At 36.3% G+C, this 26,171-nt stretch overlaps 5 protein-coding genes across 5 annotated transcripts; 3 read left to right on the top strand and 2 right to left on the bottom strand.

The window, feature by feature from the left end:
* Positions 564-1,678, top strand: LOC18613561 (mitochondrial zinc maintenance protein 1, mitochondrial). The gene is made up of 2 exons (XM_007050859.2): positions 564-1,024; positions 1,277-1,678. Exons 1-2 carry the CDS (start codon positions 784-786, stop codon positions 1,351-1,353), a joined length of 318 nt encoding a protein of 105 aa, XP_007050921.2. The 5' UTR covers positions 564-783; the 3' UTR covers positions 1,354-1,678.
* LOC18613562 (peter Pan-like protein) lies at positions 1,808-4,313 on the bottom strand. The gene is made up of 7 exons (XM_007050860.2): positions 4,183-4,313; positions 3,806-4,003; positions 3,467-3,697; positions 3,114-3,206; positions 2,835-3,022; positions 2,531-2,724; positions 1,808-2,308 (listed from the first exon to the last, which is right to left on the bottom strand). Exons 1-7 carry the CDS (start codon positions 4,198-4,200, stop codon positions 2,166-2,168), a joined length of 1,065 nt encoding a protein of 354 aa, XP_007050922.2. The 5' UTR covers positions 4,201-4,313; the 3' UTR covers positions 1,808-2,165.
* On the top strand, positions 5,378-6,545 carry LOC18613563 (21 kDa protein). Its single transcript, XM_007050864.2, has one exon. The coding sequence runs from the start codon at positions 5,726-5,728 to the stop codon at positions 6,311-6,313; it is 588 nt and encodes a 195-aa protein (XP_007050926.2). The 5' UTR covers positions 5,378-5,725; the 3' UTR covers positions 6,314-6,545.
* Positions 14,380-18,536, top strand: LOC18613565 (UDP-glucuronic acid decarboxylase 2). Its single transcript, XM_007050866.2, has 7 exons — positions 14,380-15,182; positions 15,303-15,450; positions 16,083-16,162; positions 16,324-16,407; positions 16,494-16,568; positions 17,501-17,593; positions 17,984-18,536. Exons 1-7 carry the CDS (start codon positions 14,568-14,570, stop codon positions 18,209-18,211), a joined length of 1,323 nt encoding a protein of 440 aa, XP_007050928.1. The 5' UTR covers positions 14,380-14,567; the 3' UTR covers positions 18,212-18,536.
* Positions 20,568-24,796, bottom strand: LOC18613566 (caffeoylshikimate esterase). The gene is made up of 8 exons (XM_018116883.1): positions 24,484-24,796; positions 24,265-24,355; positions 24,110-24,142; positions 22,207-22,353; positions 21,989-22,119; positions 21,770-21,907; positions 21,542-21,640; positions 20,568-21,137 (listed from the first exon to the last, which is right to left on the bottom strand). Exons 1-8 carry the CDS (start codon positions 24,502-24,504, stop codon positions 20,766-20,768), a joined length of 1,032 nt encoding a protein of 343 aa, XP_017972372.1. The 5' UTR covers positions 24,505-24,796; the 3' UTR covers positions 20,568-20,765.

Raw genomic sequence — 26,171 nt, forward strand, 5'->3', positions numbered from 1 at the left:
GCCTGATTAACAATTGAAGTGAAAATTTTTGTATTTGAAGCCCGGGTTTCAAGCAAAAGACAGAGGTGTGTAATGCCGTGACTTATGAGCTTGATAAATTTTGAATATTGAGTGGTTTTAGGGACGAAAAATAGAGGTTGGATTGGATGCGATGCCAAAGCCCACATCAAAGAGCAGGGTCCATTGCATTGCTACGCTACATAGAGATGGTCAGCACTGGGCAGTCGTAGCGTGATCCCAATGGTTTAAAGGAGCACTCAAGGTCATAACGTTCAGACGATCTTGGTATTAGCACGACTGTAACCAGTTAGAACTAGATAAGTATCACTAAAAATTCAGTGTAATAAACTAAATAATACTGCTAATAATTAGTATACTAGTATAGATTAGCAGAGAGCAAGCAACACCATGACATGTCTAAGTTTCACGCAAATATCGCTGTCCAATTGCAAAACTGCTTAGTAGTCTCTCCACAAATTCCGACCCTTTTAAGAGTTGAAAAATATTGGTTTTTAACTTGAATTTAAGAAGAAAAAGAAGTATGCGCCTTAAAGCTAATTGCTAATATTCTCATATATTCCCTTTCTCTGTTCCCTGTTCTGTCATACTTTACACCATGGACAGAATGATGTTAAGAAGAGGGGAGGGTGGGAAGGGAACAATGTGGTAATTATTTAATTAATTAATTATAACTAAGAAACGACAGCGTGTCAAGTTAGTTGCACATACTAGCAAGCAGTACGAGAAAAAGAAGACTCCCAGAGGGAAGAGAGAGAGAGAGAGATGGTAAGAGGAGAAGTACTAAGCGCGTACAGGGCTCTGTTAAGAGCGACCCGGAAATCATTCGCGGGCGACACCTTGATGCTGAACGCCTCCGCCGCCGAGGTCCGTAAGAAATTCAACGAGAATCGTCGCGTGACCTCCGAGCCAGAGATCCAGAGACTCCTGGATGAAGCACGTGAGGCCTCCCATTTCATTTCCACCATGATCGTTCAAGCCAAGCTCAACGACCGCGGCGGCTATGGTACTTATATCATCATTTCCATCATTGCATTGCTTTGCATCGCATCCTGAATGTTACATCCATCTCTTATTTGAGTATAGTTATACGAGTTTTCTTTCAATGATTACCACATGTTCGATGGATTGTCAGTTCGAGGTCCTCTTTCAATTCTTCATATATCTTTCTACATCGCGTTTTCTTAGCCTTAGCTTGTAAGATTCTTATGGGATTCTCTTTCTCTGTTGATTTACATTGCTGTTTCAATTGCTGCAGAGGTGAAGACGAGTAAGGAGCATGCAGGAGCTACACTGGAGATCCCATCCGAAGAGATCATCAGAAAATCTGCATGAAAGTGAAAGACTAACCTGTCTGGTAAAGGGTAGATTTCACCCCCTGGGCTTTTCTGTTTTGGTTACTTGGTGGAAGATTTTTCTGTTTGTTTAAGTCATCAATCATCCATCCGAGCAAACCATTTTGATTGGTTGCTCAAAATTTTAGTGAAAGTGAAACAATTGTGAGAATTCTTGCCTTGGTTTTTGAGGGTTTGTCTCATTAATAAGTTTCAGTCTTGTACCACGAGACTTACAAGTTACAAAGCATTGGCTGAACGACACAATTACATGAAATCGCCACAGGGAAACATGAATTTGTTCTCTACTTGTTTATTATTACTTATATTCAATCCCCACAAGCAAACAACCCTTCTAGTGTTGTGCATTCTACACTGTATCAAAGCCTGGACTGCAGGCAATAGAACAATCTTTCAACAAGCAAGTTTTCTTTTCATAAATTCCAATCAGGAAAGGGTGGAAAAGTTTTGAATTTCATCAGATATATTTCTTCCAATAACATAAGAACTCTTCTCACTTGTCAAAGGAAAAAAAAAAAATTGACACTGATTGTATTTTTCTTTCTCATATCAGAATATAAGGATCTTCTACAACAAGTGTAAGCAAAAATTTAAGAGGAAAAGACAAAACGGGAAAGTAAAAAAGAAAACAAAAAGCTAACTGGCATGAAAGCTGAAGAGATCCCCTAATGATGGAGGATCTCTCTGACTTTTAAAGCAGCATCTTTCCCATGTGACGAGCATGACGAATTATGTATATCATGTGATTTAATGAACCAATGGAAGTTGTAACCCTTCCATTTTGCTGAAGCACTAATCTTCTTCATCATCTTCCTCATTTTCTTCAATATCTTCATCACTATCCTCCTCTTCATTATCGTCATCACTACCTTCCATTTCGTTATCTTTCTCACTATCTTCCTGACCGTCTGGCTTTTTCTTATTGCCACCATTTCCTGATAAACAGAGAATAGTTATTAAAAAACATGTTAGTTGAATAAAGGTACTGTATAGGACAGATTGATTTATAATCTGAAATGTCTCAGCGAATAAACATGGCATGTAGAAGAAAAGGTTAAGAGAGTTTTGTTTTGTTTTTTTTTTTAATTCTTATTCTTTTCTTCTTTTCCCCATTTTTTGGTGAAGAATATAAAAATTGCACGGATAGATGAGCATACCATATTCACTGAACATAACTTCACCAGAACATAGTCCACCCTCAACTTTGATGAGTTGGAGAGTCATTCTAGGTCCAATTTCTTGAAGCTTGACAGCACTTTTTGTAGATGCGCGATTAACTCTACTAAGATCACTAGTCAGAGTAACTGTTGCAGCTTCCTCATCAGCTTCACTTTCTGATCCATAACCAGATCTTGATATAACAAACAAAAGGAGTGAGGAGAACTATATAATTCAAAATGAGTATTCCATCAACAAAAACAGTATTATAGTTATATATAGCTCATAAAGAAGAATACTCACTTAGTGACAAAGTCGCTCACATCTTGAAGATTCCTAAGATCAGGTACTTGATGGTTCTGCACAAATTTTCTGATTCTCCGGGAGACACCAACAGGCTGTAGTCTGATAGAATAATGTCGAAAATCAATAAGCTTTGTGTCTTTGTTGTAATTAAGTAACACAATTCTCTGGCAGGAAGAAAGTTTAACCTGAAACATTCATGTTAAGACAGTGTTAAGAAGGGTGAAAGAAAGAAGAAAAGTAGGTTTGGAACTGAAATGATACTGTCTAACCACTCACAGTGTTAATATCAATATCTGGAAAGATGTTCTTGAACAAGGTAGTCGTGAGCTTTAAATGTTCATCTCCTGTTGCAAAGCCAGACAGAACAATCTGCCCAAGATATATTCAAAGCTTAATACTAAGAAGATGTCATATAAGTAACAAGAATAACATATACCACTTCAACCACCCCAGCAACATGCTACTGTGCAAATAAAGGTTTCAATCTCTTCCTTGTTCTGTTTTTAATGCAAAAACTACAGCAGTATTTCGCTGCAAAAAAACTCATCTATTAACAATTGCAACAACCCAACAACAAGGAAAACATGCTTCCATTTCTAAAGGAGGGAGAGAGAAGAAGAAGAAATTACCAAAGGAGAATTTTTGAAAAGATCCTGAGGACATCTAGGGCGCAATTGAGATTGTGCAATATCAACCGCCAAGGAATACTCATGTATTTTAAATGTAAGAGTAGGGCCTTGAGGGGTCTTTGCCACCCTCAGGAAAGGTGAAGTTTCGGTTTTAGATAAAATGAGGAAATGGGTTACACCCATTGGCCCTGCAACATTCAAAAAGTCTTTCAGATTGTTCCGCTTCTTCTCCTGCAACCATAAAAACACCAACAAAACAAAAGTTAATTAAAAAGAAAAAATTACTGCTACAAGATCACAAATTACAGGAAAAAAAAATCAAAAAGGGGAGGGAATTACCTTAAGTTTGAGAGCAGTGTAAGGAAGCATCAGCTTTCTCAAGTCCATTTGAAGTTGCCTAAGCGGACCAGGCAGCTTCCCTCTCGAAAACACAAAACTCTTTGGGATTTTATTCCCTGTTATTGGGTCCACATTGGGTTGCTGCTGCTGCTCCTGCTTCTTCTTCACAATTGGCTTCAGGAAAACCTTCTTCTTTCTCTGTTTTTTGATTCAGATATCAGAAAAACGATTAAACCGATACAAACCCATAAACAAATAAAAAAAGAAAGAAAGAAATTTAAATATACAAAAATAAAAATTCATAGCTGAATAAAATATTTTTGGGCTTGAAAAGAGTTGAGTAAAGGTAAAGTAACAGAAGCAGTGCTATTACTTACGTTACGTAAACGAGCCATGGCGCAGGCACTATGGGAGGACGGAGATGCCGCAGACCGCTGGCTTAACGAGGGTCGTGGATTACAAAGAGGCGCAGGGTTTCGTCAGCTGGGTTTTGGAAGAGAAGAAGGGCACTTTTGGCAACGAAAAAACATTAAATTATACTTTATAGGGCAAATGACTTGGGCTGGCTTTTGGCCCATTTAATTCCGTTTGGTTTTTAATTGCCTTAGAGCCCAAATTTGAGTGTTAAGACCTTAATTTTAGTTATCCACATGACACAAGAATCTGTCAACATTGATTTTTTTTTTTTTGGTTGTATTAAGACCTTGAAATTCTATATTATTCATATTTCGATGAAAACCAATTAAATTACCCATGTATTTATATAATTCATTATAAATTATGATCAGTACAAATAATAATAATATATACAATTGGCCCTAAATATGGTCATATGATTGAATCGATCCCCTTCAAGCAATGGTTTTCAAATACATTTTCTAGCAGTTCATTTATCACACATTTGCAGTTCATTTACCACATTAGGGGATGTGATATGATGAAAGGCCTTGGCTTGAACAGGAGCTTCAAAATCTTAGGAAAGATTGCTAGCAAATGCTGCAGATTCAACTGCCAATTTGAATGACTAGAGGCCCGAGGGAGCAGTCCCGATCACTACATTCATGTGAATTGCATCATTGATTGGACTGGATCATGTGACTCGGTCTACATAGGCTATGATCGCCCTCTCCTTTTAGGTAAAACAGTCTCTTGTTGAACCCAAAATTATGGCTGCTAAAAGTATCTGCTTAACTGAGAACAGTCATTTATCAGCCCACCATGCACGTACCTTGACTAGGGCTGCCTAACGGATAACTTTCTTTCACACATTCTTCGCTGTCACCCATCTTCACCTCATTTGCTGTATTTTTGTCTTTGCCATTATGCGAACTCCAAGATAACTACTGTGTGAACCTATGACAATTATTTAACTTAGCTGATTTGGACTCTGAACCGTTCGATGTGAGGTCCTTTTTGCAACCACAGACAATTTTCTGAAATCTCTAAGGATTTTATTTGATGGAGGAGTGATGGTTCCAAAAGGTCATGGTCGTAGCTGTATGTACAGTGATCTGATCTTTTGAAGACATTAACATTTCTCCTATTAAAGAGAAGATACCTAACAGATCTAATCTCATCCAAATTCATGAGTAACTTACCTGTCCTATCACATGTTCTTCTCTATCTTTAACCTATTTCAATTTCGATACCCTTCTAAATTTATTGCATTCACCAGTCTCTCGCTTTTCCCACTTCAAAAGTAGTGCCCAAATCAGCCAAGGAAACCTCTTATAAAGCTATTCCGTGTAAATTCAGAGAAATCATAGTTCATGAACAGAAGGTTCTTCCAGCTTTTTCCTAAAATCTATTAGGTAGTTCAGGGAGGGAATACCTACAATTCTGCTCTATTGTTTCACCTTCTTTTCAACACATTCGTTTCTTTCTTTTCTTTTCCCTCAAGAACTTCATAGGTTCCTGGTAATGGCAAACGCCAATGTTTACCTGACATTCTTGCTTCTCCTATGCCAACTAAAATGGGGTCGATCAGCACGAAACGTAGCAAACAATTACGTGCAAGAAGCATGTAAGGTAACCAGATACCGTGCCCTCTGTATCAACTCACTAGCATCTTTTTCCAGCATTGCTAGGAGAAGTCCAAGCACGTGGGCGCGAGCCGGCGTTTCAGTGACTTTAGGAGAAACCAAGAATGTTGCTCAGTACTTAATGAAAGTGAAGAATTACAGGGAGATGACGGGGAGATACAAAATTCCCCTCTCAGATTGCATGGAGTGCTTTCAAAATGCTATCGACCAGCTACACAGGTCACTTGGTGTGCTTAGGAAGCTAAGTGCCAGAAGATTTTATTCACAGATGGGGGACGTAACTACGTGGTTGAGTGCAGCACTTACTGATCAAGACACTTGCATGGATGGTTTTGAGAATCCAAGGGGAAGGCAGGCCAAAATGCTTCGGAATCGGGTTATGAGAGCCACATATTTTACTAGTAATGCTTTGGCTTTGGTCAACAAACTTGCAACCTCCGGCTTGGAAAGCTTAAATGATCCATGACGATTCTTGATGTAAAAAGAAGAGATTTGGATTAAAGGTTAATGATTAACAAGACTATACGGTAACGAATTGCAGCTGAACAAAGGGTTCAGATGTTAATTCAGTGTGATAATAAAGTCAAGCCGCCAGGCATCAAAGAATATTTTGTTTCGATGCATCTATGTATGAATATTAATATGTAGTAGAGCCCCTGCTTTTAATTCTATCTACTCTTCTAAAAGCTTTCCTTTTACTTTTCTTGCTCGGTCTTGTACTTTCGCTTTTAATCGGATGGATGACATTCAATCTCCCATGGGTTCAGCCAAAACACAAAAACGGGGTTAAATCTACCATCTCGAACAAGCAATCGTCCTAGGATTTTGAGTGTTACTACCTTGCTATCATTTTCCCATGTATGCTTCATAATGGAATGTGGCCACACTTTTTTTTTCTTTTTATTTTAAGAGGCAGACCCCATCTTACAAATTTGAGGTGAATACAGATGCCGCCTTGTAGTCAATTTTAAGCTTTCCTTTTCTTCTGTAATAAAATTTGACCATGGTTTTTCTGCAAGTTTCTGCAGGGAAACTCGAATTCGGGCTTTCTGGAAAAATCAACCATGCTCAGACTCAAGCAGAATTTGGACTGGGCTGCAGCCTTCATGCCGTCTAATCGAGCCCATCCAAGCAGCTCCCAAGGGAAAATTGCATCAGCTCTTCCCTCGAAATATATCTTATGCTAGGATTCTACAATGCACTTTATTTATTCCTTTACCACATGATCCTCACATTGTTGATTATAGATTAAACTTCTTAATAACCTAATAAGATCAACCCCAACAGAGATTTGCTTTGAACTCTATCATTGTCGCATGTCATCTTCGAATTTAAGAACTTTTCCTATGCAGTTATTCTTTATAAGCCAAAAGAGAAGTTATTTATTTTCCATTGTTGCATTTGAACGATGACAAAGATAACAAAAACGTAGAATCTTAAATCATCTTGACCTAATCCTGCTTAAATGTTAGAGCAACTAAGGTAAATTAAAATTGAATAGTTTACATAGTTGATTTGTCACTTGACACTTCATTTCAATGTGGCCACTGACCTCAACTTGCTTTAATTCGCTCCTTAGCAAGAAAAAATGCACAAAGAAAAGTCTTCATTACCCAATAGAGGCATTTGCCTCGAGAAGGCCACGTGCTAAGAAAGGTAACTAAACATGTATTTAGGGAGAAAGAGGAAGGGATCAATTAGGCGAAGCGTTGTCCTATCCATGATTATTTGTTTTTTTTTTTTCCCAAGTTTTTAAAGGAGACAAATACAGTGGCCACTTTAGAAAAAAAATGAAAGCTAACCACACAATTTACCATAAAAGGGACAAAAAATAAGCAACGAATTCAATAACTATATAAACATGCAATCTACTATCAAATCAGAGTTGTTCAAAATCCCAATTTTATTACTTCACTATAACTACCCCACAGAGTCCGGACATAGTAACCCCCAAACTGCATCCATTCCCTGTGTAATATCCTTTACCATTAATAAATAAAAAAGCACTAATTTCTCAATCACATAATACCTGCAGGAGTTATTATATCGTTTAGCTGCTTGGACGTGTTACACGAAATCATAAAATATAAAGGAAACAAAAGTTTAGAAATCATAACTCGAAAGGACAGAGAAAATCTTGATTATATAGTACAAGAGCTGAGAGAGGGAACCTTCTATACCAATCACTTTGTCAATCATTTACAAATAAATAAATAAAATGAAAGATGTTATATTTAGAAGTGAAGGGGGAAATACAATAAGGTTTTATACAAGACCGTGTAGCTCAGTAGCTGTCATATGAACAATATAATTATATCAACAATGGAACCACTTGCTAAATAAAAATAAAAGTACATATAAATACAGTTAAAAAATTTTTATTCCCGAAGATAGAAGAATGAAATAATACCGAATCCCATATTATTTTTATGTATTCCAACCGCCACGTATAGCCAACAACTGTTACCTCCCCGTGCCTCGAACTCCTTTATTTAATTCCATAAAAGTGGGGCAATCTAATTGGAAAAGAAATTTTTTTTTTTTATGGTTTAGACTCATTCTTTTCTTGGCAGCACAAGGACGGTGCAAATTAATGCGTGATTTTTGGCGGTGAAGAATTACAGACAGAAAATGGTTGGATCAAATGTTAATTATGTGGATTGTTGGGGGCCCTTCTCTTCTCCCCAGTATAGACCGCAAACATAATTTTCCTTTGAAAAATAAAAAGGATTTCCTGGTCAATTTTCAAAGATGTCGAAATCAACGCAAGTTGACGAACAGTCAGAACAGGAATCAGGGTAAAACGCCGACGACAGATGTCACTGGATCAGGCCACCACGCGGGAGATGGAAAAACTATGCTAGGGGACCCTTTCCTCGACATCGTTAGTAAATGATTTTACGTGTAAAGTCATTTTCGGAAGGTTAGTTTCCTCATTGGACGGCGATGCCGCCATGGGAGGTTTTTAGGTACAAGGCCATGTTACCCTTTACTTCACAATACCACCTGAATCTATCACTGTTACTTTTTCCAACGCATGAATGAATCTGTGTTAATTAATTATTATTTTATTTCTTTTTTGTTTGTTTATTTATTTTATTTGACAAACAAAAGGTAAATAACGAAAATATTAAGTAAAATTAATAATTTTAACCTCAGACACTGATCGGTAACAATTTGATTGATAGATTGATAAACACCGTGAAAAATGGATTTTGAAAGCTTTAATTCAAAAGCTGATTTATAAGACAATTCGACATGTGATCCTCACCACACCCACCTCGTGCTTTTAGGAGGGAAGGGCCCAAGAGACTGCAAGGCAAATTTATTGTAAAGAAAAAAACAAACACACTGAAATGAAACATCAATCTCACGATTTGAACGACATGATACTTGTATTTGAACTGAAAAGATTCCCAACATTAGCTAAATCATTTCGAAAGTATCCACTAACCAACATTTGATGCCGACCGGAAAACCATCTAAAATCCATTTTTCTATAAGTTGTAACCTGCACCTGATAGCTAATAATGGCCGGTGATTTATTTTAAGAGGAAGTCGCCCCCAGCGACCGCTTTTGAACGCTCCACTCTCTAAAGACCCACATCATCCAATATTTTAAAGTGGATACCGGTAACTTCTTATACCAAGTTACCTTAGTTGAGTTATCTCTCTAGATTTTATACTATAGTACTTTTAATATCCCTTCCCCTTCTTCTTCTTGACTTCACTCTGCAAACTATAATAGATAGAATATAATACTACTAGAACATGGGATTTAGAGGTTAGAAGCCATGACCGGAACAATGGGTGAGAAGTTTCAAGCTTACACACTTGGATGGCATGGATCTATGACTACTCGAGTGTTGAAGAGCGTCGACAACAACGACTGTCTCTAGAATTTCTCTGTTTTTTAATCAGCCCCAATAATGAGGTTGCATTGATAGCAAGTTTTAATTTCACTTCAAATCTAAATTCACCCAAAGCTTTTCTTCTTTAATCCATCACATTATTCCTCTGTAACCAACATATATTCCCCCATTATATTTTTTTGTGCTTCGCTGCCCCACACCAACTCTTAATTGCGGTCATATCAACTACTAAATCAAATCTTGCACTAAAAAATTACCGATTCTAATCATAATTAGTCTTCAATCCAACCAAACAAAATTTCCAGTTTAGAATAGAGAAGTTGGAATTCCTACGGGCTTGAGTATGCTGATTGCTAATGCACTCCTCCTCCCCGGCTCTGACGATTACTGACGATGGCATCTGGTAAAATACGAGAGCGGGCAGAGAGGCAGAGGCAGAGAGTGGGCAAAGCCTGGGGAATCCTTCTGAGCCACGTGTAGGGAGGAGAGTCAACGTTGCTTAAGATGGAATGCTCCCAACAACGTGCAATCCAAGTCCTGTCTTTTAGGGCCCCGCGCATGCAGATGTTTGTCCACCCGCACCCAGACCCGGACCCAGGGTTCTACATTCCAAAAGTCTATGCGCCAACCCCAAAACCCTATCTTCAATCCTTCAGAATATTAGTATTCGGGTTTTGGCTTTACTTTAGGACCACCTTCGGGCTTCTGGCCGGGGGCGGGAGGACGGACACTTCAAACCAGCAACCTCTTTTAACGAGAGGAACTTTATTGAACAAATTTAAAACATAACTACTACTACAACAGCCATATTTTACTTCGATTACATGTACGACCTCATCATTATTATCCGAGTAAAATTAATTAACTGCAATAATTTTTGAAGGCATGGTTACAGTTAAAACTTTATTTACTGATGAAGTGGGTTTTTTTTTACTCTTGGTTATTATCAAGACTTTAATGTACTATAATAACCAATTTAAAATGATTATTAAATTGATTGTTTAGTTAGTTCACGTGTCAATTTTAGTTACAAATTAAGTACAGACTAGACTATAACTGAAAATGAAATCAATAATCATATTTTATGACAAATAAAAAGCAGATTAAAAAATACCAATGAAAAATTATTGTCAAAAGGATTGGATTTGGAGTATTATTGAGTAAGAGGAACGGAGCATTAATTAGCATTAAAAATAATTAAATTTATGAGAAGACCCTTTTTAGTTTTGGATGGAATGAATTAGTGTAAAGATGATAAAGACGGTAGCTATAAATAGATAAAAGCTAATTTCCATCTCAGACTTTGACTGAGGTGTACATGCAATAATGTTTAGGACTTTGGAAGGAGGCATACAAGTTGCAAAGAGGTTTACACCTTTGAACATTAAGATATATCATAGAATTGCTCCAACCTTTTTTAAGAGTATTTATTGAATCAAACCCCAGCTTCCCACTTGGCACATGCAGCTTATAAACAAATTTAGATTTGTTTTTGGGGACTAAATAGATGGGATTTAACAATACGTAATTAAGAGGTTGTTTGGATGCCTTAATTAATTATAGAGATTAGACTAACAAACAATTTGCAAATGACGAGTAAAAGCTAGCTGTCATTATTGCAATATAATCAATAGACACGACGAACTGATTCCAGCAATTAGGCTGAATATACTCCTAGAGTACATTAATCATACGTCTTTACCAAAGCAGGCAAAGTGCAAACCATTATCCAACTTGAAATTCTACGGATTTCCAAAATGGCATTGGCAACATTGTTGAGAAAATAGAGACTAGATATTGATCAACAGAAAAGAAAAAAAAAACCAAGAAATTAAGTTGTTAATTGATGGCGAAAGTGAGGTTATTGACTGATTCGGGTATCAAATACTTGAATAATTGGATGTTAATTAAGCTAGCTAGAAACTCTAAATGTACTACCCCGGCCCACTATGAACTGGCATGCCAAATAAATTGAATTTTTTTCCCTCAACGATTAACAGGTGCTCCCACCGTTCCCGTAATACGGTATGTTGTCTTAATCAGCTGATATCAGCGGATTAGTTAGTGATGAAGCAGTGATTAGAGATTACTGTTTACATTGACATTTGACTTATGCTTGTTTAGACTTTAGACTTTCCAAAACAAAATAAAACGCCACTGCGAGAATAAACATAAACAGTATCAATTTCCTTGATGCAGAGAACAATTAAAGCTTTGTTTGAAGTGACATTGCTTAAACTTTCACTACAACGAAATGGACGTAACCTTTTATCTCTTTCTTTTGTTTCCGATCTTAAAAAGGTGCAAATCCCTTGTCGTTTAAGGCATTTTGGAATCCTAGATTAGTTTTTCTATTATGAGCCTAGGATTAGATTTTAGAAGGAAGAAGGTGAAGATGTCCAAATTCATCAAAGTTGATTCACATTTGTGCATGGTTTACGTAAAGTGGGCTTAGCTTCAAAAACAATGATCAACTTAAAAAATCGAAAAAAGAAAAAGAAGAGGGCAAAATATAATAATTTGGCCCGTTGAGCTAAAATATGGAAAATAAAACCTCCATGGGCAAGTGTTAGGTTAGCTAGAAAAAATTGAGAGCGTCCAAATCACTCCAAGGTTGCTCCACCAACTTGGATTTGAGTACATTTAGGCGCTTTTATTGACCTCCTAATAAGCGTGGCGGATTTTTTTTTTTTGGCGAAGCACACTCTTTAATATATTTGGGTCGAATTATAAAGAGACATAAGATTCGACAAATTTACAAATATAGCCTTCTTGAGGCTTTAACTTTACTTTAAAGCCACAAAAGTACAGAATTAACGTTGACCTGAACATGGGTTGATCCCCGGACCGTGGACGGTAACTTTTTTACTTTCTCGCCGGGGAAGTGGGAGTGTCATTATACGGGGAAGGTTAAACCCAAAACATTATATGGGAAAGGTTACACTTTGAGAGGTTTGATTATTTGCTTATGGAAACAAATGAATCTGTTCAAAATCTTGTACTTCATTAATAAATTTCTAAAACAGTTAAGATATTAATTTAGATGTCGTCGTACTTTATAATTGGAGATGTGCAACGTGCATTATCCATTGAGTTCATGCCCTTTACTCTATAACCACTTTATCACTGATAACAAAAAAATTAAACTCTATTTCGTTAATGGTTTTATTATTTATTTTATTTGTAGAAAAATAAATAGAAATTCGATACTAAATAGGAAAATAAAAAAATAAATTAAATGGGGCCTCAATTAGATAGTGAGTAATTAGATTTTAAAACCTTTTATTGACTTATTATAAGCTTAGAGCCAAGTTGTGTGATTGAAATTCAAAGAAATATTCTCACCCTTAATATAAAAAAAGAATCAATCTGCAGGTTCAGGTCAACTCTGGTAACATGAAACTGTTGGCGTAGCTTTTTAATTCTAAATTCTAAACCCACATGATATGATAAAATTTTATATACTAACCCAGTAAATAAGAAAAAAAAAAAAAGCTTCCATCTTAAGGGGACCTTAAACAATATTTTTTAGGGATACACATGAGTAATTCTATTTATATATGACAGTTTAGAAACGTTCATTGATCAGATTAGACTCAACGATAATTTTAAAATTTTTTTATTCTTAAAATATTAATTTTTAAAATATTGTAATAATTTAAAAATAAAAATTATTTAATAATATAATAACATTATGGATATAAAAAATGGTTAGAGTCGAACTTGAGTAGGTCTTGAAAAATTGCACGAAAGTTAAAAGATTTATGACAGCTTACTGTATAGCTAATTCTTTTTTGAATTTACTTACACATTTGGATAGAGAATTTGTGGAAAGAAAATGAAAATAGATATTGATATTTTTGTGATTTAATTCAAAAAAGAAAATAGGATAAGAAAATGGACATGAATCTTTCTTTGCTCATAAAATTCAATCACTACATAAAAGAGATAAAATAAGATTAAATTAAAACACTTAGTGATCTACTATTAAAATAAATAAACAATATTCGGATTTTTGCATATGCACTCAAACCGAGTCAACATCGATCTTTCTATTGTTTTTTTATCTCTTAACAAGTGGGTTTTTACTCCCTCTTTTTTTTTTTCTCTTAACAAATGTGTGATTAAGGCACTAACCCTAAATTGTTTCTTTAAAACACTAAGAATGATATTTTACAGACACGTCTCATCCATTATGAAAGGATGGGTACAATGTAACAAAACTCATCTCAATTCATTTATAAATTGTTACTATTCTTGATAGGTGTCTATTGATGTCTAATTCAACCTTTAAAAGTAAAAATGTATATCACAATTCATCTACATTTTTTAAAGGTTAATTCTCAGTTTCAAACATAATACATATCCATATATATATATATATATATATATATATATTGTGTGACACCACCTCCACTGTGTCTCTATCACCCTTGTTAAAGCAACTTGATAAAGGACACACCCAAATTTAATTAAAATCCTTTCAAAATCACCATAACCTGAAAAAAGAGGAAAAAAAAAAGTTTTGGAAATTCTTCACCTAATGACAACCGTTTACTTTTCAAACTAAAAAACTTTATGAAAAAACCAAAAGCCACCATCCAGGGCATTTCCGTAATACCATCCCTTGTCCCAAGCCCTTATTTATATTTAATCTCGTCTTTCTTCTTACATACCAGAAGCCCCTTCACCCCATCCCCACGCGCACTCCGTCCCCAAAACCCCCCTTCCATCACCTTCCTCACTTCGCCGGCGAGTCAGCTCCCGGCGACTCACTTTTCCAAATTCTGTTTATTTTCCCCTCTTTTGATCTTATAAATTGAGTTTGATTTTTGAAGTTGTAGAGCAATGGGGTCGGAGCTGATATACAGAGGCCACGAGACCCATCCTGCTTCGGATTCATATTCGCCCAAACCCGTTAAACCATGGGCCTCCGTCATCCGCCCGATTCGTTACATGCTCAGAGAACAACGACTTCTCTTCGTGCTTGTCGGCATTGCGATAGCCACTCTGATTTTCACCATCTTCCCAACCTCACGTGCCCCGCACGTTCCCCACCACCACTTTACCACCTCGATCTCCGATTCCATCACCTACTTCCCCATCGAGCCCCAGAACAAGTTCTCCTACCCGCACCGGGTCGGGTTCGAGTCAGCCAACCCGACCGGTAAGATTCCGCTGGGGCTAAAACGGAAGGGTTTGAGAATCGTAGTAACGGGTGGAGCCGGGTTCGTCGGGTCCCACCTCGTGGACCGTCTGATAGCTAGAGGAGACAGCGTAATCGTCGTCGATAACTTCTTCACGGGAAGGAAAGAGAACGTCATGCACCACTTCGGAAACCCAAACTTCGAGCTTATCCGACACGACGTCGTGGAACCTTTGCTCTTGGAAGTTGACCAGATCTACCATCTCGCTTGCCCCGCTTCTCCAGTTCATTACAAATTCAACCCAGTCAAAACTATCATATCCTTTTTTTTATATTTAGTAATAAATACTTTTACATAACCCTGTTTTTGCTATATTTGTTGCTAGTTTTGATTTATAGGAGTATTTGTTTTTCCTTAATCGGGGGTGTTTCTTTACAAGACGAATGTGGTGGGGACATTGAACATGTTAGGCCTGGCTAAAAGAGTAGGTGCCAGGTTCTTATTGACCAGTACCAGCGAAGTGTACGGAGATCCTCTGCAACATCCTCAGAAGGAAACTTACTGGGGCAACGTTAATCCCATCGGTTCGTTTCTTTCTCTCTGTTTCTTTTTCTTTTTTTGTCCTTGGAGAAAATTTCAGTCACCGGAAAATCTCTTTCTGGCTTCCATTTACCAATTTCCCCTGTATTTGAGAGGCAGAGGGAAAGGAGTCTTGTCGTTTCAATTGCCTTCCAATCTGGGTATGGGAGTTGGGTTTCCTCCTGTACACGTTTGTTGTCCTTTTGGAAGTTGGAACTATTGCTGAAATGGCGCTGGTACTGGCGCTCTAGAACGTTCAGATCTGGTCGAATTTTTAACGTTTCACGATGAACCCGTGATTAGCGGTTCCTTATAATCGTGCGGCAGTAAATTTTACTTTCTATCCTACGACACACTGGCACGTAGCACAGACTGATCACCAGTTAAAAATCATTTTTTGCAAAAGAAGGAAACAGGGTTTTTATGTTTGGAGTGGTGAGAAACGGAATTGGCAGGGAGGTGGTGGGGACATTTCCGTAAAATTTGTCTTTTGAATGTGGAATTTAGTGTAAGTTTAGATCTGGCTGCTTGTTTGGGCGCGTGTCTCTGTTACATTCTGAAAAAGCATATGAATTTGCACTGTTCTTGGGGGTTTAAAGGAGGGGACCAACCGGTACTTTTGAGTGTGTGATGACAGGTGTCCGCAGTTGCTACGATGAGGGAAAGCGTACTGCTGAAACGTTGACCATGGACTATCACAGAGGCGCCGGCGTTGAGGTTAGCTAACCTACACTTTTTTAATTTCACTGAAATAATCTAATCTATTTAATTTGTTGTCACTGACGTTGCACCAAACTGTTAAATCACTGTTTTATATTTACGTATGAGTACTTTCTTATTATTATAGTTATTTATTTAATCCGCTGTTTCAATATCAGGTTAGGATTGCCAGAATTTTCAATACTTACGGACCTCGTATGTGCATCGATGATGGTCGTGTCGTTAGCAATTTCGTTGCTCAGGTTCTCTTTGTTTTAGTTGTAATTTTTATAATTTTATTTGATAGGGTCAGCGGGTTGTTAATGTGATAATTGAATAATGAATGCAGGCTTTAAGGAAGGAGCCTTTGACTGTATATGGCGATGGGAAACAGACTAGGAGTTTCCAATATGTTTCTGATCTGGTAAATGATGCTTTATTGTTATTATTATTTTATTCAGACTTCTTTATTATGCTTTCATTTTTTTATTTTTTTGGCCTGATCCAAACTTTTTTATGAATCTTTTCAGCTTTTACTTCTCTTTATTTTTTGTTGGAAATGTTGGTGCCATGATACTACATTGCCTTTTTCTATTATTATTTTTTTTTAACCTAGGATACTTAGCTGATATAAATCTGCAATTTGTAGTGAAAATTTGACATTTGGTGGGGAAGTTGCATGTGATGTTGAAACTGTGCAGTGCACATGATTTAAAAAGTACATCCTGACATAACATTGTATAAAGTGAAATCTAAACTCTATGATATTTCAGCATAGGAAATGTAAAGTCTTTTGGGATAAGAAATTTAACTGACAGGATCTTCTTGGTTCTGAATTTCCCTTTGGTGAGTGTAAAAATTAATTGAACAAACATACACCATGTGACTTGTACCAAATGAATGTCCCAAGTGGACCAGCTAATTTAAATGCCCATAGTTTGGTATGAGCATCATTGTGTTTTGTTCACTGTCAATGGAAATAATAGTTCTTCCAAACCAGTATTTAACAACTCGTGCTTGCATAAAAAGTTGGTACCCCCCTGCTTCCATTAATGATATTTTAAGTGACCTTTTGGGATTTTTTTATTTGTACTATTTGATATGATTGGCCAGCATTTTAGAGTAAATAGTTGGTATTTTCTATTGAGTGTACAACACTATCTGGGGCAGGTTTTTCCCGGGTAACATTTTATTGATGTATTATTATAATCTTGTGTAGTTAGATTTGTGGGGTATGCTGGTCAGTGTTTTGTCTAGTATCTTGTGATCAGAACTGTTCTCTCCTCTCCGCATTGATTGGTAGCTTGGCATAACTGTTCCTGCTCATTTTTTGTAAAATAATCTGGTTTGAAACAGGTGGAGGGTCTCATGCGCTTGATGGAAGGTGAACACGTTGGACCTTTTAATCTTGGAAATCCGGGTGAATTCACCATGCTTGAGCTTGCTGAGGTATGCCTACTACTCTTTAAATCTTGGTATTGTTTTCTATAGAAGCTGATAAAGCTACTAAGAAATGTTTGGGTGATAACAATGACAGTGGCTATTGTTAATTAAATGCATTGAGATCTTAGTTAAAATCATGGGTGTGCCATAAAATTAATACTGCCTTCACAGTGTATTTCATTTGATTCAGAGTCTTGTTATGCCTTTAAAGATAGAAATTCAAGATCCTTACCTTTAATTGGGGACATGAGACAAATTAACAACCTAAGCTAGTGTACGATATGCAGAAGTGTTTTATGACTTACTAGTTTTATGTTGCTTGTTTCCTGCATTCTTGCTATATTGGTTTTCTATTTTTCTTGGACAGTACTGAGATTTCTCCACGTGTATTTACAGGTCGTCCAGGAAACAATTGACCCGAATGCAAAGATAGAGTTTAGACCCAACACAGAAGATGACCCACACAAGAGGAAGCCTGATATCTCAAGAGCCAAGGAGCTACTTGGTTGGCAACCCAAGGTGTCCCTTCGAAAGGGTCTCCCTCTAATGGTTTCAGACTTCCGGCAACGTATTTTTGGTGACCACAAGGAGGGCAGCAACACCAACAATGCATCAACATCTTAAAGTGGCATATATACTCACAGAAAGACCAATCAAATATAATTGTTCAGTGGAAAAGAACTCCCCCCCTCTTTTCCCCATTGAAACAATATAGTTAGCGGCGGCGGCGGCAGCAGCAGCAAATGAAGTCTCTTTAGAATAGATTTGGAGATTTTCCTTTTTGACTTGTGTTTGCCATCTTTGTAATTTCCATGTCTCTATCCTCTTTTAAATCTTAATTGACAGTGAGCTTTGCGAATCTAAAATAACATTTTACCCTTTTTTTTATTTTATTTATGCAGCTGCTTATGTTCAGCAGCAATAGTAATTCAATTCTACATTTATCATTCTTTTCTTTGCTTATATTAGTTTCTCCATTTACTCATACGTAGTGCTCCAGCTCTTGGTCCTTGCCTCATTGGTTTCTTTCCCAGCAAGGGTCCGGATTCGGATTCCTTTTCAGTTCCAGGCGGTTTTAATTTTTTGTCCAATATTCTAAGGGGATTCATCCAGTGTTCATGTTAGTAAATTGTCGATGAAGCTTGACGTGACACAGAAAATGAAAAGAAAAGAAAAAAAAACCTGGACCGACGAATTTCCTAATCAGTTTCCATTAACAAAATAAAACTCTGAGGAAGGACATGAATATGCATCAAAAGATCATGCATGCCAAGAAGAAAGGTCCGATACAAGCTCAGTAAATCTCCGGCTTTGCCTTTCTGAAGGCTACCATCTTCCCCACGTTGAGTTCGTGACAATACGAATGGGGGCTTGCTAGACTTGGGCTAGAACTGGTATCACAAGAAAGATGATTTTGGGAGATACTATTTGTAATTATCCTATTACAATTGTCCAATCATAAATATGAAATATGTAAGCCACACTTGTGAGTAATGAAATTGCACATAACTTTTTATCGTATTTACATAATTTATAGTATTATATTATATATAAAAAAAGAATTGTAAGTGATATGCTTGTGATGATTCTAAATTCCGTCTACTATCCTCTTTTCACTCAAAAACTCATGGCCCAACCTCGTCGGCGCTTGGCCTCCTTTAGGACCTTCATGTAAGAGTAGTGTCAGTGCTTGAAAGATAGAAATATACATATAAATATATATCGCTCGTTGGGCTTCAGGATAACTTTTGCACAACACATTTGTAGTTACGTTGGAGTTCTGAGCCCAACGATAAGTTGCTGACCTGACTGAAGATTGGTATGGCCTAATACTTGCTCCATGTCTCTTGGACCCAATACAAGTTAAAGAATATGATTCGCAGTTGAGCGCATTAAAGAAACAAAACAAAATAGAATAAAAAAAGGGGTTCAATCAAACTGGGCGAGGTTTTATCTGCGTCGGGTACTAGAAGCAAGCCATATTGCCTGCCTCCCTACCATCTTTGGGCAACAAACAACATTTCTTTGGGCATACTGACACTAGAAAGACGAAGAAAACGTCAATCTTGGTTAAACCGTGAGACATGCAATTTACACAGCAATAGGCAGCATGGCGAATTTCAGACCATGGGTTGCCAACTTCTGATTACTTCCAAAACCCAAAGCCAAGAACCTTATAAGAATGACATTTCAGGCCATGGGAATCATAGCGTTTCCTTGACAATTTTATTGCTATTTAAAAAAAAAAAAAATAGAAAGCAATAAATAATAAATAATAAAAAACAGAATATAAATAATAAGAATATCAATTAAACAGAGTCTAAATAATTATAATAAATTAGAACATGTATAATATTTGACAGTTCAAGCTTTATTTCTTTGTGTACTTCAAAGAAATTACGAATAAATTGATGTTTTTGACTCATTTTCTTTTGAAATTGGAAGAAATTGAAGAATTGCTGTGGCATGTAAATGTTCTCAATTGACCAACTCGATAACTTTTTCTTTGAATATTAGGACAATTTGTGTCATGGAAGGGAAAATGCATGTATATCTCATTATACTTACTCATAGAATAACTACATAAATGGATTTAGCATTGCACCTTAAATATAGAACTGAGTAGGAATTAGGACATGAGAAACATAGGGCCTGAATGGATCAATGTTGGCGTACTTGTACTTCACGTTGGGAGGCAAGTGCAACATTGCATTTAAGTTATACGAATTACTGCAATTAATTCACCGGGGGAGCGGGGAGGAGAGAGCTACCGATGTAATTTATGATGATAAAGTTTGTTGTAACTATCAACTACATTGGCAGTAAACATAAAGCATTATAATTTCATGTGATCTCTATCTTCATTGCTTCCTCCGTATGCTTGCATACTGGCCCAAAGGAAGTTTGTTTTTTCTTTCAATCAGTCAACAATCTATTGTCAGATCTCAGGTATAATCAGGGACCACAATAAACAGTTCAATGAAACAAATGATCACCCACAAGCAAACCTCTTGTTGCAGAAGTAAATCATATCAAGCAACATAATGGGAGCAACTTTCTTTTAGTTTCCGTTCATTTCCCCTTCAAAAGATTTGCATTTCTACGTTTGTGAGAACATGAAATTTATATATGCTGCAGAGAAATTTACAGAGACAGCAGCTAATTTGATACTATTAGGCTACATTGCTGAGAGCTGTTGTGTACGAAGTCCCTTCAATCCGCACAAATAGCTCCCATTCGATTGTCTTCTGCCATTGGTTGCTGCCATTGATATTGTTGTGCTAGCGAATTTCTCGAAGCCATTGTTGAAAGGATGAAGAATTTGCTCAAAAGTTACAGCATTGCAGCGCTTGTCAAGCCATGCAGTGATATCAGCAAAAACGATTTCAATGTTTTCATCGGGCTCTCCTGATGTCAACCCATGCCACATCCCTGGATACAGTTTTATGGTTTTGTCCCTGCTGCTAGCTTTGTCATACAAGGCCTTGCTTACTTCAGGGTCTGTTACTATATCAGCCTCCCCGTGCAGTACAAAGAAGGGGAGTGTCACCTGCCCAAAACAATTCAACCAACCGGTGTAAATGTCAAATAAATGAGAAACCACTCTCTCGGTTGCCAACAATAGTTTTTCAACCTAAATTTATTCACTGCATTAACTCATTCAACGATCCTAGTGCCTCATTGTAACGGGGAATCCGATTACAAGGAACCTTCTGACAAGGTACAGTAGGACTTCATGGTACAGAACGAAATAGCACCCACTATAATTTATTTCTGCTATTTTTTCCCATATGGCGAATTAGTCCCTGAAATGTAACCCAAGACTCATTCCCCTCACCTTCCATGCAGATTATTACAATAGAGATTGTAGAATTTTTGTCTTACTTGAGATTTAAAAGCACAAAAATCAGATATTTTGGAATGGGGAAGGGCTCGAGAGGGAAAGTTGTTAACCTCATTTAAACCATCTTCAAGGCTCATGCTGGTTCTGAGCATTTCCAGCGCTGTTTTCAGTCTGGGCTTGTCTTGGTATATCAACTTATTATTCCTTATCTGCACCCATCATCAAGGAAAGAGAGACCATCCGTGAGCTTTAGTTACTGTATTAAATCCTTTAAATCAGCAAAACCAATTCAAGAGTCTCTAGACTTAACAAGAATAGAAGGAATTGAATATCCTCACCACTTCTCGCTTAACGGGGTCCTTGAATGCTGAGTCAATAACGTCTTTTGTGGGTACTATCTTCCATTTAGGTATGATTTCTTCCATTTTAGTCAATATATTCACGACCACCGGATGTGGCTTCACTTTCTCTGATATCTAGAAATTTTAAAGCTCAACTAGAGTAGCTGAATAATTGATTCTTACTAAGGTTAATAGTAGTAGTATTTACATCATTACCTTACACATGGGTGCAACAAGAACAGCACCATTCCAAAAGGAAGGGTCCTTCTTATGAAGCAGTAGGGCCACAGCACCTCCCATTGACTCTCCATATAAGAATCTGCTCTTCTCCCTGTATTCTTCCAGAGCTGGAAAACCATGGTGGCAGATTTAGGTGGTGAATTAAAACAAAGGAGCTGGCTAAATAATTGTGGTAATTCTGGTATGTCACATACCGCAGATAGATTTGAAAAATTCAGTGCAGTCATTAACGATGTTTTCGAACTTCTTAATATAACATCGAGCACCCTTGGACCTTCCATGCCCTTCATAATCAATCCCAAACACGGCATATCCTGCAGCTGCTAGCCTGGTTCCACATTCTATTGAAATCATGATATCAGCTTAAGACAGGCCTTGAACTCCATTAATCAATGCCCAACACTAAAATTAGCATTTATCAACAATGAAATGACTATCCATTTTGAATCTTCTCACCTAGCCAACCTAGGGAATTCATGCAATAAAGCAAACATCATTGACTTTTAATCTTCTAGTCACTAATAAAACTAGACAATAGGTCTTCTATGAGCAGAATACTAATTCAGATATCCCACAAGAAAAAGGAAATTTAAGTGGATCCTTTTGCTGAATTGACCCGTCATCAAGACTAGTTCACTGAAATGATTCTTTCCTTCTTTCTAATTAATCGGATTCATCAATTAGTTTATGGTTTCTAGAGTCTTTATGTGAGAATCTTGGTGGGCCTGATCAGGATGGTTGAGTATGAGCAATCGATTGTTTGCCAACCTAAACCAACCGAACTGACCCACATTTTAAATTTCAGATCAGAATACATGATATGACCCACAACAAGATCTACACAGCTTCAAATCTTCATCAATGTGATGGATGATCTTAGAACTATGAATACGTATCATTATTTAAACAAAAAAGTGACTATCAATATGTATAATAAATAACTAAATAATTAGTCAAACATAAATTTAGTTTATAACAATACTTCTTTCTTTTTAACAAAGTTACAAAGTAGCTTTTTGACCTGCTTGTTTGTTGTAATATAAACACAATAACAACTTCAAGCTGATCACCAGATAAAAACAAAAGGAAAAAGCTTAAAAGTCAAAAAAAAAATGCTGGCCTTATTTGGCTTTCTTGCGTACAGAAAAGAAAATCCTTCACAATGACATGCCAATGTTGATAAGATAAATTGATTATGTCACACTGCTCGAATGCAATATCTGTGGGGTTACACCTACGTATTAGAATGGTGACAAAATGTAACAGAAGATAATGGCAGACCATAGGGAATAGCCAACTTATCCTTTTGTTTGATTAGCGGCAGTAATTCCTCATACCCCACAAATATATATATATATATATATATAGCACTAACTATTTAAGAATTGAAACCCTCTTTTATTTTCCGGGTAAGGAATTCTTTCAAGATCTATCTTATACTTCCCTATATGATTAATCAATTAAAATCAGAAATTAAGTAGCCAAAACAGGGGTTGGGGCTACTAAATCTTAATTCCTGAAGGCTTCCAACCTATTTAATTTGATTTTAAATATATTCTCCCAAGTGGTCATGTTTGACTTAAGTTCCCATCGCTAAATTCTACTTGAATTGGGACAAAGGGGAAACTTATGAAACTTAAATTGAAGGGAAACTTCCAAACCCTGTTTGTGTCCGGCTTAACGTGATCATTAATTTCAATAACTCAAAAACATTTTGGTGGTTGACCACCACATGACCACGTAAAGAAAACCCAAAGTTATTAGGCGAGCAAACACGGCCATCATTATTGTTTACTACTGAAACTAGTCTTGAGAGAGAGAGAGAGAGAGAGAGGGGGAGAAAGTTTGGGCAATCAATTCCGTGTGGAAAGTTTGCTTATCTTTATAATGAAGTTTGTGATTCACAATAAAAGTCCGTGAACCTTCCAAGCTTGGAAAAAATTGTTTTGAATTTGATGGCATGGCCTATGGTGTAAAAGTTGGAATCTTGTGAGCAAAGTCATCTACGTGTTACATGATGCTATTTGAAAAAATTACAAAAAGAAGGTTAAAAACACGTATAAATGGGAAAATAGGTTATTTAATAGTATTTATTACCTCTCATGAATCCGCTGCACTCCACGCCATAGCCTGCAACGACATCAATGAATTACACCCAATGCCCCTTTTATTTTTTTTTCCTTTTTTAATTTTTTTTGGCTAAGTATAGTAAACGGTAATTAAATGATTCAAGAGAGAAAGAGATATGGTACCATGGCAAAGGAAAACAAGAGCCTTTGGAGAAGAGAAAGGCAACCATCTGCAAGTAAAAAGCAGAGCTCCTCTTGAATTCCTTATATGCTCCTACATCACACATTCAACCCACAACCATAAAGGTTAAACACGATCTAACAATATTCCAACCAAAAGAGAGAGAGAGAGAGAGCAAAAAGGAAAATAAACAGATGAAGCAGAACCCATGTAGGGCTAACCTCCAGATATTCAAATGCCATTTTCCTGAAATATAGAAGATAAAACAGATCACCAGTATACTCTCTTGTTCACAATGGCAATGAGAGCTTGTACATAGTAAGTTATTACAACTTTGAGAGAGTGAGCAGCACTTAAAAGGGCAAACAGAGCCGACGTTTGGAAGAGCTGAAAAAGTAAAACGAGAGAAAGGAAAGGAGAGCCAAGGAAACGAAAGCCTATATCGACAGAGAAGGAGAAGGAGACACGTTGAGGGTATATATATATATATATAATGTTGTTGGTTTCGAAAGTGTAATGGTCTGTTTTGTGGGAAACTCGATAAAAAAGTAACTATACGTAGAGGAAAGATATAAACTGATGAGGTGAAGCGTGTGCATTTTAAGCTGCCCATATCTTCGAAACAGTGGAGTCTGGAGAAAGTGGGTCCCGCCCACTTCCTCTCCTTTTGGATTCTCTCTCGCTTAATCCCAATCCCTTCACAACTCCCGATTTAACACACAGTCCGCCTTTTCTCCTTTCCACATTTTGGGTTTTGTGTTTTTCACCAATGCATGCATTTGGTTCCTCAGAGGTCTTGGCACTCCCGGGGTCATATACCAATAAGCATGATATTTTTACACATTGTCTTGTTAAAATAAAAATTCTACATTTAATTCAAAATTTTTAATTTTATAAAATTAAGTTATATTATCTCATCATTTCAAAAAAGTTACTACAGTGACAGTGACAGTGACAACAAGATGTTATCTCCTTCTTGTCTTATAATCATTCATTAATTTTATGAGTTAAGCTCTTTTTTATCTTTTTTTTTCTTTTTTGTGAAAGTAAAATGTAAAAGATGTGTTTAGATGCAACAATAATCAAAAAAGAAAATTCAACCTGTAACTTATATTAAATGTTAATGTGATATTAACGTATCATATTATTATTTATTTTTATATAATAATAATAATAATAAAATATTAAAAAAACTTTATTAACCATATAAAAAAATCAATCTAAATTTGTTTTTAATTCTAAAAAAACCCAAAAATCCACGTAATAAATTAATATTAATCTAGTACTATATATACCTTATTTTACACAAGGTTAAGAGTTAAGAGTTTAAAACTTTTAATGCTCACCTGAATTGCAAGTATTTTAAGGCATTTGGGAATTCATACATCCCTTCCCTTCTGGCAAGATATTCACAGCAACCATTATGTTTTAAATACCAAAATTTATTTTTGGTAGGTCAAAGTTTATTAAAAACAGTTTTAAATTGCTATCAAGAAACAAAGGTATTTGTTTCCGTTGAGTTATTAATTATGTTTAGTGTATAGTATTTAAACAACTAATGAAGACTAGTTTTATACCTATTAGGTGTATTCATTATATGAGTAATAAATAAATAAATAAGAAGATAAAACATAAAATTTCATTTTTCTTTCAATTCCATATTTATTTATTTATTTTGTATAATTTCATAATCTGAATCTGAGTTATTATACATTAATCGAAGTTAAACTCTTTATACATAAAAAAAGGAGTAAGTGAACTTTTGATAACGTAAAGTATTATACTAACATGAATATTAAAATGAAAAAAAAATGCGTTGCTGCCCAATTTAAAGCAACATGTAAAAGAGGAAAAAAACCAAAGTCCGAGAAATAATTACCAGAAACCTTACAAAAAGAGTTTCTAATTT

This window comes from Theobroma cacao, chromosome 1 (assembly GCF_000208745.1).
Source record: "Theobroma cacao cultivar B97-61/B2 chromosome 1, Criollo_cocoa_genome_V2, whole genome shotgun sequence".
NCBI lineage: Eukaryota > Viridiplantae > Streptophyta > Magnoliopsida > Malvales > Malvaceae > Theobroma > Theobroma cacao.